This window comes from Pollachius pollachius, assembly GCF_949987615.1.
Source record: "Pollachius pollachius genome assembly, chromosome: 1".
In the NCBI taxonomy this organism is placed as follows: domain Eukaryota; kingdom Metazoa; phylum Chordata; class Actinopteri; order Gadiformes; family Gadidae; genus Pollachius; species Pollachius pollachius.
Window position 1 is genome coordinate 992,950 of NC_136934.1, and position 16,796 is coordinate 1,009,745.

General features: G+C 52.0%; 3 protein-coding genes across 3 annotated transcripts; 1 reads left to right on the forward strand and 2 right to left on the reverse strand.

The window, feature by feature from the left end:
• Positions 1–673: 673 nt before the first annotated feature.
• On the reverse strand, positions 674–9,197 carry mvk (mevalonate kinase). The gene is made up of 10 exons (XM_079733668.1): positions 8,919–9,197; positions 8,387–8,534; positions 8,141–8,285; positions 6,683–6,838; positions 6,069–6,172; positions 5,931–5,976; positions 4,918–5,008; positions 4,172–4,291; positions 2,905–3,058; positions 674–994 (listed from the first exon to the last, which is right to left on the reverse strand). Exons 1-10 carry the CDS (start codon positions 8,994–8,996, stop codon positions 843–845), a joined length of 1,194 nt encoding a protein of 397 aa, XP_079589794.1. The 5' UTR covers positions 8,997–9,197; the 3' UTR covers positions 674–842.
• Positions 9,198–9,469: 272 nt separating this feature from the next.
• mmab (metabolism of cobalamin associated B) lies at positions 9,470–11,799 on the forward strand. Its single transcript, XM_079753548.1, has 9 exons — positions 9,470–9,590; positions 9,822–9,883; positions 9,961–10,054; positions 10,150–10,207; positions 10,289–10,361; positions 10,466–10,563; positions 11,336–11,400; positions 11,509–11,568; positions 11,657–11,799. The coding sequence occupies exons 1-9, from the start codon at positions 9,487–9,489 to the stop codon at positions 11,739–11,741; spliced, it is 699 nt and encodes a 232-aa protein (XP_079609674.1). The 5' UTR covers positions 9,470–9,486; the 3' UTR covers positions 11,742–11,799.
• Positions 11,800–12,707: 908 nt separating this feature from the next.
• On the reverse strand, positions 12,708–16,752 carry aldh3b4 (aldehyde dehydrogenase 3 family, member B4; the record flags this gene model as incomplete). The annotated part of the gene is made up of 10 exons (XM_079750143.1): positions 12,708–12,907; positions 13,007–13,106; positions 13,727–13,893; positions 14,388–14,777; positions 15,121–15,202; positions 15,373–15,458; positions 15,755–15,875; positions 16,134–16,244; positions 16,401–16,596; positions 16,691–16,752. 10 exons carry the CDS (start codon positions 16,750–16,752, stop codon positions 12,708–12,710), a joined length of 1,515 nt encoding a protein of 504 aa, XP_079606269.1.
• Between the last annotated feature and the right edge of the window lie 44 nt (positions 16,753–16,796).

Below are 16,796 nucleotides of genomic sequence, written 5' to 3' on the forward strand. Positions count from 1 at the left end.
CACACACACACACTTCAAATTTTGGATGGATGCTCAGTGTGGCCATAACCTGAACCTGTCACTTATAACTTCCAAAATAAATTCGGAAAGTAGGTCTATATAAGGCTACCATGACTAGAAACGTAAACTCAATCTGTAAATATAATCATCATAAAGCATTGCAAGACTTGCAGAGTTGTTCATGCGTCCAGGACACACATGTATTACATTGTGCATAAGCTAAATAGTTCCTTTGTCGATTTGGAGAATATCCGAGGACTATATTCGGGGAAACACGACGAGAAAGCGTCTCGAGTCATTTTATTGCTGAAAGGAAATCGTGACACAAATCATTTCGCCCCCTTATTGTCCCCGCAAATTAAATCATTCAGATTGAAGAGACAAACGTGTCAAGAACTATTTGTTGAGAATGTCCGTTTCCCTTCAATTATTCTAACAATTCACTTCTCCGTTCGAGCAGACGGAAGCTGCGTGCGGTTCTGCTGACACCTGGTGGCCACACCGCATAACACACCCACACGCCGACTGTCACACTAAATACATGTCTATCACACAGGAACACAGGCCTGAGGCAACAAACGCCAAACAACATAAGCAATTAGAAGACAATTTATTAGGATTACATAGAGGCCTTAGTTAGTTCATTAGAAAACCTAATTCGTTTTGAGGCAACTCCTTAAAAGCGGGACTCTAGAGTTTCCCCAACAGCAATATGAGATGAGAAACACGAGACTATTTCACTTCTGATATATTATTAAAATTAATCTGTTCTGTTCACAGAGCGGGCAGCGACCCCACCCGGCCCCCCCCTCCCCTCAGAGGTTGGTGACCGGGCGGGGGGGTCAGCGAGGCACGAGGCGCTCCAGGATGTCCTCCCTGATGGAGGGGGCCCCGTGCTGCTGGACCCCTGGCCCCCCGATGCTGGTCTCCCAGCAGTCGTAGCCGCAGGCCCGGAGGCCCCGGACCGTGTCCTGCACCACCGCCGCGTCCGTCTCTACGGCAACACAAGAGGACAACACCGTCAGTCACACAACGGCCCACCAGGCGGACCCCGGGGCCCACGACAGCTCACTCTATGATTCATCACTTATTTATTCATCGATAAATCTTCACATAACGGCAAAGAACTCTGTGGAGCAACGCAGCCACACACACACACACACACACACACACACACACACGTACGAGACTCTAATAGGAGCTGCAGAACAGAACCGCTATGATCAGCCGTCGGGGGAACAGCTTTTAATCCACTAATCCCTCAGACACTAGTAACGGCCGGGCTGCGGCGATGAAAACATGACGACTAAAGTCTGCTTGTTGCCCGCTGGGTCATGAGAGGGCAACAGGGGAGCAGTGGAGGAATACAGGGGGGGGGGGGGGGGGGGGGGGGGTGCACACACGCCCGCACGCGTGGCAGGCTATCGAGCAGCGCTAATGCTAACCATAAATCCCACTGAAAGTTCAAGGTTGCTGATGCAAGTAGTAGTTTTCAGAACACAATGGCCAAAAAAAACTCTGTGCTTTGCACTTTAGAGGACATCCTCACGTCGAAACAACTCGGGCCAAAACACTATTTTAGTGACTAAAGATCCTGTAATATCTTTTTACTCACTAAAGAGACTTTAACATTGGCTAAGAAAGCAGACATCAGGTCACTGTGGTGCAGTGTAAGTGCTGTGTGTGGAGGAACAGACTGTCTGTTCCTCAGTGAATCAGTCTCCTCCTCACAGACTGATGTTTCCCCCCCCCCCCCCCCCCAGGATACGCTGGCTCACACGTTCCTACCGGCCACTCATAGGTCCCCATCGGGGGGGGGGGGGGGGGGGGGCTTCACAAACAAGAGGCAGACATTTTGAAACCACTTGTCACTAGTTTCTTTCAATGTCTTGATCTTTTTGTTAAACATGTTTCTTTTTTGCTGAGGGTCAGTGATGTTACTATTCATCGTTGACACGTTTGTTTAAGGGCTCACAATGCACGCGATAAAGATCCAACATATAATAAACATATATCCAACAGCAACATCCCTGGCTTGGGTTTTGTGTGTTAATCAACTGTTACCGTCAGCCTCTCTGGGGAGTCCTCTAGTCTGATAAATGAGTGAATACATAACATCATGACGTCACGACATTATGACATCACGACGTCATGACATCACGACACCATGACATCACTACATCATGACGTCACGATATCATGACATCTCTACATCATGACATCACTATATCATGACATTACAACATCATGACATTACAACATCATGACGTCACGATATCATGACATCATGACATCTCTACATCATGACATCACTATATCATGACATTACAACATCATGACATTATAACATCATGACATCATGATGTCACGCCATCATGACATCACTACATCATGACATCACTACATCATGACAACATGATATCAATGCATCACGACGTCATGACATCACTACATCATGACATCACTACATCATGACGTCACAATATCATGACATCACGACGTCATGACATCACGACACCATGACATCACTACATCACGACATTACAACATCATGACGTCACGATATCATGACATCATGACATCTCTACATCATGACATCACTATATCATGACATTACAACATCATGACATCATGATGTCACGCCATCATGACATCACAACGTCATGACATCACTACATCATGACATCACTACATCATGACAACATGATATCAATGCATCACGACGTCTTGACATCACTACATCATGACATCACTACATCATGACGTCACAATATCATGACATCACGACGTCATGACATCACTACATCATGACATCACTACATCATGACATCACTACATCATGACGTCACGCCATCATGACGTCACGGCATCACTACATCATGACGTCACGCCCTCCCCACCCACCGGGTCTCAGCAGCGTGATGCCACAGCCCCCCCCTCCGGCCCCCGTCAGCTTGCTGTGCAGCCCGTGGGTCAGGGTGACCCGACACAGGGTGTCCAGGGAGGGGTGCCCCACGCCCAGCACCGTCAGCTGGCTCTGGTTGATGTCGATCAGCTCCTGGGGGGGGGGGGGGGGGGGGGAGAGATGGTGGGGGGGAGAGGGGGGAGACGGTGGGGGGGAGAGGGGGGAGATGGGGGGGGAGGGAGATGGTGGGGGGGAAATGGGGGAGATGGGGGAGAGGGAGAGGGGGGAGACGGGGGAGATGGTGGGGGGGAGATGGGGGAGAGGGGGGGAGAGGGGGAGAGGGGGGAGATGGGGGGAGAGGGAGATGGTGGGGGGGAAATGGGGGAGATGGGGGAGAGGGAGAGGGGGGAGACGGGGGAGAGGGGGAGGGGGGAGATGGGGGGAGAGGGAGATGGTGGGGGGAAATGGGGGAGATGGAGAGGGGGGAGACGGGGGAGAGGGGGAGGGGGGAGATGGTGGGGGGAGATGTGGGAGAGGGGGGAGAGGGGGAGGGGGGAGATGGGGGAGGGGGGAGATGGGAGAGAGGGGGGAGAGGGGGGGAGAGGGAGATGGGGGGAGAGGGGGGAGACGGGGAGAAGGGGGAGAGGGGGGAGAGGGGGGAGACGGTGGGGGGGAGAGGGAGATGGTGGGGGGGAAATGGGGGAGAGGGGGAGGGGGGAGACGGGGGAGATGGGGGAGACGGGGGAGATGGTGGGGGGAGATGGAGGAGAGGGGGGAGATGGGGGGAGAGGGGGGAGAGGGAGAGGGGGAGAGGGGGGAGAGGGAGAGGGGGAGAGGGGGGAGAGGGGGGAGATGGGGGGAGATGGGGGAGAGGGGGGGAGAGGGAGATGGTGGGGGGGAAATGGGGTAGATGGGGGAGAAGGAGAGGGGGGAGACGGGGGAGAGGGGGGAGAGGGGGGAGACGGGGGAGACGGGGGAGGGGGCGGTCAGATGGGAGGCAGGGGGAGAGTCATGTGAGGCAGTGCTTCTCCACCAGGGGGAGACGGGGAGCCATGGATTCGTACAAATTGACGGTATCCAAAGAGTTGAATTAGTTAAATATCATTGTTTCTGATCAATAAAGTGAAGTCCATAAACAGAAGTGCATCTCGCCTCGTCTGGAGGAAGTGTTCTGAGCAGATGGGGGTTAGGGTTAGGGGGGGTTGAGATCATCTCTGGTGGGGCTGCTGGCTCTATGTTCAGGTCCTCACGCGTGTGTCTCCGTACCTCCAGGACATTGTAATGCTCCCCTGTGATTGGCTCGCTGGTCATCTCCGCCAGAGTCTTTTCACATGTGCAGGAGATGGCATCCACCGAGTCCAGCACCGGGTTTATGATGGAGGGAAACTAAAAGTAAAACCAACAAACACCTTTTAACCCGCGTGTAGAGAGTTTAAATTCACCGTCCTCCTCCCCGCCTTCAACACGATGCTAATCGCTCGGAGTTCACTGGGACTCACTCACATTTACATTCAAGGCATTCAGCAGACAGTTCAATCCAAAGCGCCTTACATTCAGTATATTTGTCAGGAGAAAGGGAAACAATTTATCTCTGTCGGTACAGTAAGGAGGTTCATAGAACCAAGTGCCAAGCACTAACCATCACTAGGTTAACCCATTCCCCGAGACAACAGCGACAGCTAGGATAAGACACTACACGATGCTGACATACAGTAAGCGCGTACACTAAGTGTGTAGTTACAGCATACATGTGCTCTTCTAGGCGGAGGGCAGCACTGAGGGCTGTTAGCAGGGTGTCTATAAACCACAGGTCTCACACCCCGGTCATTACGAGGAGCACAGTACGCCCGCTCTGGGGGCACAGACACCTGCTGCCGCTGCCGTCGCCATGGCAACCCCACCCGGGGCTGCCGCAAAGAGTTTAATCTCCGTGTTTTATGGAGGCACTCAGCCCCGGCCCCAGAGAGTCTACCGGCGGCTCCCAGAGTCAGCAGGCAGCAGCTGCTCAGTACCTTGTTCAGTTTGTCCTTCACCCCGGCCACCAGCAGCTTGGTGCTGCGGGGAACCTTGGTGTTGGTGAGGAGGATCCTCAATAGGGGAACCCTACAGAGAAACAGGGAGATATCAGACACAGAGAGAGACCAGCTCAGAGAGAGACCAGCTCAGAGAGAGACTAGCTCAGAAACCAGCTCAGAGGGAGACCATACACAGAGAGACCAGCTCAGAGAGAGACCAGCTCAGAGACCAAACACAGAGTCCAAACACACAGAGAGAGGCCAAACACAGAGAGACCAAACACATAGAGAGACCAGCTCAGAGAGAGACCAGCTCAGAGGGAGAACAAACACAGAGAGAGACCAGCTCAGAGGGAGAACAAACACAGAGAGAGACCAGCTCAGAGAGAGACCAGCTCAGAGGGAGAACAAACACAGAGAGACCAGCTCAGAGAGAGACCAAATACACTGAGAGACCAAACACAGAGAGACCAGCTCAGAGAGACCAAACAGAGAGAGACCAAACACAGAGAGACCAGCTCAGAGAGAGACCAGCTCAGAGAGACCAAACACAGAGTCCAAACACACACAGAGACCAAACACAGAGAGAGACCAGCTCAGAGAGACCAAACACAGAGTCCAAACACACACAGAGACCAAACACAGAGAGAGACCAGCTCAGAGAGACCAAACACAGAGTCCAAACACACACAGAGACCAAACACAAAGAGAGACCAGCTCAGAATCACACTGACTTGGGCCTTTATGGCTGTGCCTGTTGTAGTTACTGTTTATGAAACGTTTAAAAGATAAGGCATTCAAAAGATGACTAAAAACACTGGCATTCATAAATTATTCATAGTCCTGTAATTATTATTGTTCAGCGGTTCACGCAGACAGGGATATTGATAATGATAAAAAGGCTCATCAGACATAAAAGCTTTAGGAAAATAATGTTTTTTTAATTGCTGCTATCGTGTCCTATGAATTCAAGCAGCTCTTTGTAGGAGGATGAATATAGCGCCAGCTACCTGCTCAGGGGGATGATCTTCCCAGACAGGAACCTCAACATGCCGCCTTCAGGGAGGGGAGAGAAGCATGGTTCAGATCACACAGTGAGCATGAAGTCTGGAGGTACGAGAACATCTGTCCTGAGAGCAGTTCCTTACCCCAGGTACCCACGGCGTTGTCCACGCCCGACGGATTCCCGTGGATGATCCTCTCCCCCTGAAAGGCCCAACTGTTGATCAGCTCCATGTCTTCCTGACACCACCTAGGAAAGGGGGGAGGTTGCTTCAGAGAGAACATGGGCCTCATTCACCAAGCAGCCATCTTGGTTCCAGGAACGAATACTGATCTGAAGGAGCACTGATCTCTAGGAAGTTAGGAACGAAAACGGACCTCCAGGAAAAAACACTGATCTCTAGGATCGAATAATGATCTCCAGCAACTAGCATTGACGTCCAGGAACGAACACTGATCTGCAAAAAAATAAGTTTAAAGGATGTTTGACCGGAGATACAACCACACTATTCTTCTGAAAGGCGTTAGGTTTAGAACAGGGATCTGACGATAATGCGGGTATTCTACCTTAATGTGTATTGATTTAATTGTGACTTCCAGAGAAACCAATATGCCCATTAGGGTGAATCAGGGATGATTCACCCTGGTTATTGTTGTTCCAGCGTCTTCAAGTTCCCTTTTGAAAGCACATTAACTTCTTAATCCTGACATGCACAACGACGCTCTCTCCGTCCATAATGGACGGAGAGTCCTGCCCTACCTGGCAGGGGTGGAGGGGTCCCTGAGGGGGGCGGGGATGGCTCCGCTGGCCGTGAGCAGGGCAGCCGCCAGACACACCGAGTAGGCAGCGCTGGAGCCCAGACCGGCTCCGGTGGGCAGCTCCGACCACACACACACCGACAGGCTGGGCAGCTCCCTGCAGAGAACCACCCCCGGACACACACACACACACACACACACACACACACACACACACACACACACACACACACACACACACACACACACACACACACACACACACACACACACACACACTTTAAAAGCTATTAATTATTAGTGACTGTAATAAACAATCACTTTGTGCTCCCTTCCCCCTGAACGGGCAAATAGCAACAGCCACTTGTGTGTGTTTGTGTGTGTGTTTGTTGTTTGTGTTTATCCGTGCGAACGTGCGTGCGTGCGTGCGCGTGTGTGTGCAACAGGAGCTGAGCTGTCTGCTGCCGTCAGGCGGCGTGGGGGCGGACAGGAGGTTACTCTGAACTAATTGTACGCTCTTCCTCCCGGGAGACAGACGCATCCACACTTGTTAGAGTCTGCGGCGCCGTCCAATGGCTGGCTCTCATTAGGCGGCGCTGTCAGGAGCCATCAGCCGCGCGGGGCCCGCCAGCGCTGTGTCGCCCTGGTTACCCCCCCACGGCCCTCCGGGGCCCCGTCTGCTGTGGAGGAGGGAGGTTCCACCTGATGCACCGTCTCCCTCACGTCCTCCCTTACCGTCTCTCTCACATCCTCCCTCACTTCCTCCCTCACATCCTCCCTTACCGTCTCTCTCACATCCTCCCTCACCGTCTCTCACATCCTCCCTCACTTCCTCCCTCACATCCTCCCTTACCGTCTCTCTCACATCCTCTCTCACATCCTCCCTCACTTCCTCCCTCCCATCCTCCCTTACCGTCTCTCTCACATCCTCCCTCACCGTCTCTCACATCCTCCCCCACATCCTCCCTCACATCCTCCCTTACCGTCTCTCTCACATCCTCCCTTACTTCCTCCCTCACATCCTCCCTTACTTCCTCCCTCACATCCTCATGTTCAGCAGAAGGGGTGATCAGGAAGCCACGCAGCAGATCAACCAGTTTACTGGTGCTCAACAGAAACATGATTGTCATTGTTCTAATAAAGTAGGGGTCCATGTCATGGACTAGACCAGTTAACTACACTAGGTTATTCAACCAAATCGATATATATAGTCATCCAAGCATTTGTGCAGAAATGCTTGGATTCAAAATATATTGGTGGGTTAATCTTCTAGAACCTTCTGGGAAACTATGACAACTCAACTAATAATCTCTAGGTTATCCCGTCCAGATAGTGTTTAGAATGAATTTCGTAAAGTTGTCGTGGTTTCCCCAGAGATGCTCGGTTTGAAGGTTTCCCCCACCCGGCTAAACAACATGGCCGCCAGGGTAAGAAGGCCTAGACCAGGTGCTCCTCTTACCCTGATCCAAACAAGGAGAGGTAGATGTAGAGGAAGGCCAGCGTGGCCATGCTGCGCGTGTCCAGGTTTCCATTGGTGACGCCCACAAACTCTTGCAGTCGTCTGAGGAGCTCCGGGTCCAACCGTTGGGCCTCATCTGGTTTGGCTGAAAGCACACAAAAGGTTTCCATGGCAGGTCTGGCAACACGGGCCAGGCCCAGAATACTAGGCTGACGAGAGACTTGGAGACGCCTCAGTCGCTCTTACCGGAGGACTGAGACACCAGCAGCTGGAGGTCAGACAGGTCCCAGGAGATGAACGTGTCGATGTTGGGAAGGTCTATAGAGACTTTACCGGTAGAGGTCGCCTTCAATTCTAGATAAGTCCTGAGGTTGAGGCTGACAGCAAGAGCCACCTGTTGGAATTCATGCATTTCATGACACAAAATCAAAAAACATCAAAATCTAAACATCATACTTTTGTTCAGGGCTTATATGGATAATGCATAATATTGATCCGGCAACGTCCTTATCAAGCCCTGTTGCAATAATCCCCATGATAGACACTTCGACATGAGTCCCAGAGCATTCTCAATGATGAGGTATTGATTCTGGTTCCACAGTTACAATGAGAACATTTTGATTTGGAATTGAATACAAACAATCTAAAGATGACAGTTAGTATAGTATGATGAGGAGCTCTAATCAGACTAGCCTTATGTACAACTGTCAGAAAGCAAAACAACATACTGTCAGGTCTACTTCGAGGCACTTTATATATCATATATAATCACACCCACCTTTCCGTGCACGACCGCATGCTCTCCGTGCAGGATGGCCTTCCCTGGCGCGGAGATGATGCAGTGTCGGACATGCATTTGTGTTTCTTTACCTATTGAGGTTCACAGCATGTGTGTGTATGTGTTTGTGTGTGAGTGTGTAGGGACAACCACTAATGTGATGTGACACCCGGGGAGACGCCTCGTACACTCAGCTCGAGTTCACCTCTATTGAACGTTACTTCCTTTAAGAACGAAACAGAATAAGACCGGTATTAACGGCTGCACTTTTAGATTAAAATTGAATGAAACGTGAACTCAGTGTTCAGTGTTGAGATACAACAAAACACGGGGGGGGGCTCGTATGGTTTAGGGTTCGAGCAGCCAATAAGGGGACGTTTACTCGTCACATGTTTATGCTGCTATCCAATCAACAACGAGGATTCTCCATTGACGCATACGGCGACACTCGCGCCATTGGTCGTGCGATGTGAAACCTTCCTTCGCCTTTTTTTGTCCATTCGGACTCTCCGTACATTTGTACGGAGAGTCCGGAAAGACAAAAAATAAAAGGCGAAGTTTATTTACAATGGCTTCATTCGTTCTCAAGGTGTTAAATGTGCGTTTGTTGATAAGGAGAGGCACATGTTTACATCGGCCGTCCACAGAAACGTTGTTTGGCGTATGCAGGAGGTATATCTGTTTTAAAGCTGTGTATATCGAAGCTGTCAGAGTTTAAACGGGGATGTAACAAGCTTATTGTTTTGTAACCTAACGCTGGTAGGTTGGCATGGGGGTCAGTCATATAACATCTTGGCTTTTAGGCATTAACACTCTGTCTCTCTTTACACAGCAATGGTCGAAACACTAATCCCTAAGCAGGCAATGTGTTGTGTAACCCCTGATTCTATTCTTCATTCCCAGCCCTTACTCCACTGATGGAGACAGTAGAGTCCCAAAGATCTACACCAAGACTGGAGACAAAGGCAAGCTGCTCTGTTTCTATGACAACACAGCCGGTCTCCTCCTTTAAGATCCATCTGACATGTTCTCTGCTCTGAAGGTTTCTCCAGCACCTTCACGGGCGAGAGGAGGCCCAAAGAGGACCAGGTGTTCGAGGCACTGGGGACCACAGATGAGCTGTCTTCTGCCTTAGGGTAAATAATATGGAACCTAATAATTCCACTTATTCCTGACGTCGTCGTCCAGTGCCTCAGTTCTGTAACGAGACCGCGGTTATTCCACATCACAGCTTGGCCCGGGAGTTTTGTCTGGACAAAGGCCACTCCTTCACCCATCAGCTGGACAAGGTACCGTCAGGATCTCTGCTAAAGCCAGCGTGTTCTGATGATGTCACCGTCCGGGGTTGACTATGACTGCTCTTTCTCCAGATCCAGTGCGTCCTACAAGATTTGGGTTCAAATGTTGCCACGCCAGTGTCCTCCGCAAGAGAGAGTCACAGAAGTAATTCAACCCCAAAGTCCCATCTGGGATAAGTCATTTATTTATGAACTTTAACTTGTCTTTATTGTTTAGCCTCAAATATAACTGCAGTTCTTTTCTCTTAGAGAAAACTGCGTTCAGCCCTGAGCCAATAGCAGAACTGGAAACCTGGATTGATGAATTCACAGAGGAACTTCCACCGCTAACTAACTTCATCCTGCCTGTAAGTCTCCTCACTAACTAACTTCATACTTCCTGTAAGTCTCCTCACTAACTAACTTCATCCTGCCTGTAAGTCTCCTCACTAACTAACTTCATACTTCCTGTAAGTCTCCTCACTAACTAACTTCATACTTCCTGTAAGTCTCCTCACTAACTAACTTCATACTGCCTGTAAGTCTCCTCACTAACTAGGTCTCCTCACGAACTAGTAACACGTTATTGATTTGATTGATTCAGTAACACGTTATTGATTTGATTGAACCAGTAACACGTTATTGATTTGATTGAAGCAGTAACACGTTATTGATTTGATTGAACCAGTAACACATTATTGATTTGATTGAAGCAGTAACACGTTATTGATTTGATTGAACCAGTAGCACATTATTTGATCGAACCAGTAACACGTTATTGATTTGATTGAACCAGTAACACGTTATTGATTTGATTGAACCAGTAGCACATTATTGATTTGATTGAACCAGTAACACGTTATTTGAAAGAAGCAGTAACATGTTATTGATTTGATTGAAGCAGTAACACGTTATTGATTTGATTGAACCAGTAAAACGTTATTTGAAAGAAGCAGTAACATGTTATTGATTTGATCGAACCAGTAACACGTTATTGATTTGATTGAACCAGTAACATGTTATTTGAAAGAAGCAGTAACATGTTATTGATTTGATTGAACCAGTAACACGTTATTGATTTGATTGAACCTGTAACATGTTATTTGATTGAACCAGTAAAATGTTATTTATTTAAACCAGTCTGGCGGGATGAGCAGCGCTGCGCTCCACGTTGCCCGGACGATCTGTCGCCGGGCAGAACGCAGGTCAGTCTGGCCGCATTTCTATTGGTCAGTTTGGCCTCCTTTCTATTTGACGATCCTCTTGTAAAACTCTGTATTTAATGTTTAATCCTTCCCTTGCTCTTGTCTTAGGGTTTCTCCCATCGTTCGCTCGGGCGAAGTGGACCCAAACGTTGCCAAATATTTGAACAGGTACTTTTCAAAGGTTCATGGACATCAACAGATATCTTTAATATAATAATAATAAGCTCATCTGAACACATGTCCACCCTCCCCTCAGGCTGAGCGACTACCTGTTCACTGTGGCCCGGTACGCAGCCATGAAGGAAGGCAGCAAGGAGACCATCTACCAGCGACCCACATAACAGAACCCTGCTCTGAGGTGCGCAGGAACCACGGACATGGAATGAGACAAACAATGAAAGATGCTGACGTTTTGTTTTACGATTATATTAACAGAATAAAACCACAGAGTATTCAAAATGCCTGTATGTTTTTCTTCTGATTGCCTTAAAGGCCATGAGTCCAGGGGATCACGGAAAAATGTTAGAGTGGAAAAACATTTGGATCTTCAAGACTAAACGTGATTTGAGTTAAGCCACATTAAACCATGGTTGTGCCACATTGCACATTCCCACCCGTTCCTGTCTGAAAGGGTTTAGCCAGCCAGAGTCTTCCTGGCCCTGCTCTGTGAATGTCAGGTCGTGGTGAGGAGCCAGCACTGCACCACCTAGCCAACCAGCTAGCCTCCTGTGACTAGCCAACCACCTAGCCTCCTGTGACTAGCCAACCAGCTAGCCTCCTGTGAATAGCCTCCCAGATAGCCTCCTGTGACTAGCCAACCAGCTAGCCTCCTGTGACTAGCCTACCAGCTAGCCTCCTGTGCCTAGCATTCCAGCTAGCCTCATGTGACTAGCTGGTTGGCTAGCCTCCTGTGACTAGCCTACCAGCTAGCCTCCTGTGACTAGCCAACCAGCTAGCCTCCTGTGACTAGCCGCCCGGCTAGCCTCCTGTGACTAGCTGGTTGGCTAGCCTCCTGTGACGAGCCTACCAGCTAGCCTCCTGTGACTAGCCGCCCGGCTAGCCTCCTGTGCCTTGCATCCCAGCTAGCCTCCTGTGACTAGCTGGTTGGCTAGCCTCCTGTGACTAGCCAACCAGCTAGCCTCCTGTGACTAGCCAACCAGCTAGCCTCCTGTGACTAGCCTCCCAGATAGCCTCCTGTGCCTTGCATCCCAGCTAGCCTCCTGTGACTAGCTGGTTGGCTAGCCTCCTGTGACTAGCCAACCAGCTAGCCTCCTGTGACTAGCCGCCCGGCTAGCCTCCTGTGCTTATCACATGAGCTGGCACCAGCCCTGGCCCCTCTGGGACAGGGCGCTGGCCCAGGCCATCAGGGACAGGTTGCGCTCCTCGTAGGGGGGGTAGCGCAGGTAGGTGACGCACTCGAAGCGCGTGCCCCGCAGCAGGCAGGACTTCCGGTGGGAGAAGGCGTCGAAGCTGCTGCGCCCGCGGTAGGAGCCCATCCCGCTCGCTCCTGGGGGGTGGGGAGGACATGGGGAGAGGTTGATGTATTGCTGTTGCGCCCCCCCCCCATTCATCAGCGGGTGTTAATGAGCCGCGCGGGGGCACTCACCAACGCCGCCGCAGGGCAGCCCCACCGTCATGCTCTGCACCGCGCTGTCGTTGGCGCAGAACGTGCCGCTCGACGTCTCGGCCATGAGCCGGGCGATCACCTGGTGGTCAGGGAGATGAACAGAGAGACGCACTGAGGCTCTGAGTCATGTGGGAGTCAACCCCAAACTACCATCACTGAGGCACAGGAGGCGCCGCGGTGACACCAGGGTACAAGGTCATGAATGGTATGGACAGAAGAGCCAGCACACAGGGACGAGGGGCCACAGGGACCAGGGGCCACAGGCAGAAGATTAGACATTACACAGGGGCCAGGGGCCACAGAGACCAGGGGCCACAGGGACCAGGGGCCACAGGGACCAGGGGCCACAGGGACCAGGGGCCACAGGCAGAAGATTAGACATTACACAGGGGCCAGGGGCCACAGAGACCAGGGGCCACAGGCAGAAGGTAGTCATTAGACGATCAGAAGATTAGATTGTAGCTGATTGGAACTCACTCCCTGGGAATGTGCTCATGATTGATAGTTTGAACTTTGTTAAGCCAAGACTGGACCTCTTCTGGCGTTACCAGCAGTACAAGACACCCTGATTTTATCGCTAAGTTGTTATATACAGTTAAGACCCGAAACAGTCATCGCGACTCCATATTCCGTATATATGGGATCAAGATATCGAGGTATCGAGGTGGGCGTGTTCCTCGGCGTGACGCCGCCGCTCACCTTGTCGTCGCTGGAGTAGACGTACACGCACAGAGGCTTCTCCCGCCGCCCGATGAAGGCCACGGCCTCGTCCACGCCCGCCACGCTGAGGACGGGAAGCACCGGGCCGCTGACGCCCTGCTGCATGATGGCATCCGACTCCACCACGTCCGTCAGGATGGTCGGAGCTGCAGGGGAAACAAACAGCAGCGACGATAGCAACAGGGAACAGTGTAGCATTCACTGCTGATGTTTACACTCATCTGATGTAAACGGCAAACGGATTGCATTCATACTGCATACTGCATTTACTGACCACCTTCAACATTCACCCATGATGCACACATTCACACACTGACGGCGGTGTCAACCACGCAAGGCGACAGCCGGCTCGTCAGGAGCAGTCAGGTGAGGCGTCTCGCTCAGGGACACCTCGACACTCAGCTAGGAGGAGCCGGGGATCGAACTAGCAACCTTCCGGTTACCAGCCAACCCGCTCTACCCCCTGAACCACATGCCGCCCATGTTCATTCCTGCGAGTCTTGTTGAATAGCTGGACACTACGTGTTGTTTTATTCTTATCTGAAATTGGTGACAGTGATGTGTATGCATCCTGTACTGCTCCCCCCCCTGAGATCAATAAAGACATCTGATCGTAAAGTGATGAACACAGAAGACTCACCGATGTACCTCTCCGCCTCGACCACCTGCCCCCCCACCACCACCTTCCCAGACCTCCACAGGAGGTCCCGGGTCTGGCTGAAGCTCTGGGGGTCCGCCATGCGCCCGTAGCTGGGCGAGTCCTGGGGGGTCGGCCCGTAGAACTGCGACACGCAGCACTTCAGCGCCCGCAGGAGCCCCTCCCTGACGGCCGTGTGGCAGAGCACGTAGTCGGGGGCGACCAGGCTCTGGCCGGCGTTGTGGAAGCGGGCCCAGGCGATGCGGCGTGCGGCGACGCCCAGGTCACACTGCCGGTCCACGTAGCACGGGTTCCCCCCCCCCAGGACCAGGGTGACGGGGGTCAGGGTGCTGGCGGCCGCCTGGGCCACGCGGCGCCCGTCCTCACGGCCCCCTACAGACGGACGGACGGACGGTTACTCTGACGCAGCAGCCAATCCGAAGATGCACAATCAAAACAAACAGGGAATGCATCATGGAGGTCACGGGGGTCATGTCACGGGGTCATGTCACGGGGTCATGTCACGGGGGTCATGTCACGGGGTCATGTCACGGGGGTCATGTCACGGGGGTCATGTCACGGGGGTCATGTCATGGGGTCATGTCACGGGGGTCATGTCACGGGGGTTACAGGGATTTTAGGCAGCATAAAGTACAGGACATTTACAGATTCACCTTTCCTTTTCAAATAATTCAGATAAGAATGAAACAACAAAGAAAACCGAGAATATTTGTACCTATAAAGAAGACGTGATCAAATCGGAGCTCCACCACCTCGGCCAAGTTATTCACCCCAGCGAACAGCACGTGGTAGCACTCCTGTGAACGGGTTCAGGGAGGACAGTGGATGCAGTGAGGTTCTCCCCATTAGAACCCCCACAACATGTCCAGAGCAAATGGAAACAGATGACACCCGACCCCAGAGGGGTTCTGAGACGAGCCCAGCTCCGGCGTCTGCGTCTGGGAGGGCAGAAGGCATCAATACTCACGGTATCCAGGTACGAGCGGACCAGGCGGCAGAGCAGCTCGCCCGTATGGGAGGTGTGCTCGTAGGGCACCACCAGGGCACAGTTCCCTGATCGCACAGCAGAAGAACCATTCGTGTGATTGGTTAAACATTTACATTCACATTTAGGGCCTTTGGGAGGATGGACGCGTGGATTAGGACGCTTTTATCCAAAGCGACATACAAGAAGAAGTACCCTTGTCTAAAGAAAGATAGCTAGGGTAAGACGCTACACAATGCTAAGTACTATTTGTAAGTGCCAGGACGCACAACATCCGATAAGTGCGTTAGGTGTGGGGGGGTAAGGGGGGAGGCTAGGCAGAGTCTAGGTGAACTCTGAACAACTGGGTCTTGAGGGGTCTCACCTGCTGCGATTGCCCCCACCAGCGGCCCCAGAGCCTGCTCCACCGGGCTGCACCCCGCCCCCACGATGAGGACCACGCCCAGGGGCTCGCTGACCACCAGCCTCTGGTCCAGGGTGGTGGCCTGCCCCCCCCCCCCCACACACACACACACACACACACAGCGAGAATTCATCAGCATGCAGGCAGAGCAACACAAACAACATGGGAACACTTTAATCTCAGCAGGAGGAACCGGCGGCTGGGAGCATAATCTGGTTTTGGCCGGCGCCGCACAATGCGTTGCTTTGTTGTGGGCTGTAGAATGTTCTGCCCTAAAGGTTGCACGCTTCATGGGGTGCTGTGAGAACTATGAAACACAGAGCAGGGCCATGGATCTCACCAGAGTCCTCTCCACCTGTCGAGGCTGCAGCCACTTCTTCAGGTTGGCCATCGCGTGCAGAGCCTCGTTCTTCACCAGGATCAGCTCCGACACCACGGTCTCAAAGCGGGGCTGAGTCACCAAACAACACAGGATGACCACGGGCAAGCTTGAGCACGTCATGCTTACTGCAATCGTTTGGTTTCACTTCATCTTCCATTCAAACACGACATGAGCAAAGCACTTTAAACTCTCCGATTACGAGAGGACTGTGAGGAGAACTGTTACCTTACGGAGGTCCTTCCCCAGAGCGTCCACAAAGTCACACTCGTGCTCGTCCAGCAGGGTGACAAGGGCCTGCAGCTGGGCCAGCCTGAAGCCTTCGGGGGCCGTGCAGCCCGACCGGAAGGCCGCCCTGGCCCTCCTCAGCATCTCCACGCACTCCGAGGGCGGGCTCTTCAGACAGGGCTCCCCCAGCCTGGTTCTGGAACACAGCCGCCCATCAGGTTAGAGCAGGGGACAGGAGCTCTGTATTCAAGCACCGTGGAGAAATGATAAGAATTAAGACAGTTTCCCACCTTCTACATGTTTTACGGCCATTCCTCTGACAGGCCAAGCATGCCTTCACCTTTACGCTCATAGTTTCTGTACTCTGCACAGGGCTGGGGAGGTGTGCATGGCCTC

Bases quoted from the DNA above. Each gene is read 5' to 3' on its own strand.
- mvk (XM_079733668.1), bottom strand. From the start codon at position 8,996: ATGCATGTCCGACACTGCATCATCTCCGCGCCAGGGAAGGCCATCCTG. The intron at 6,173-6,682 runs GTAGGGCAGGAC...CCCCTTTCCTAG, and splicing joins GACCCCTCCACCCCTGCCAG to GTGGTGTCAGGAAGACATGG. The intron at 4,292-4,917 runs GTACTGAGCAGC...TTTTACTTTTAG, and splicing joins TGAAGGACAAACTGAACAAG to TTTCCCTCCATCATAAACCC.
- mmab (XM_079753548.1), top strand. From the start codon at position 9,487: ATGGCTTCATTCGTTCTCAAGGTGTTAAATGTGCGTTTGTTGATAAGG. The intron at 9,884-9,960 runs GCAAGCTGCTCT...TCTGCTCTGAAG, and splicing joins CACCAAGACTGGAGACAAAG to GTTTCTCCAGCACCTTCACG. The intron at 11,569-11,656 runs GTACTTTTCAAA...CCCTCCCCTCAG, and splicing joins GTTGCCAAATATTTGAACAG to GCTGAGCGACTACCTGTTCA.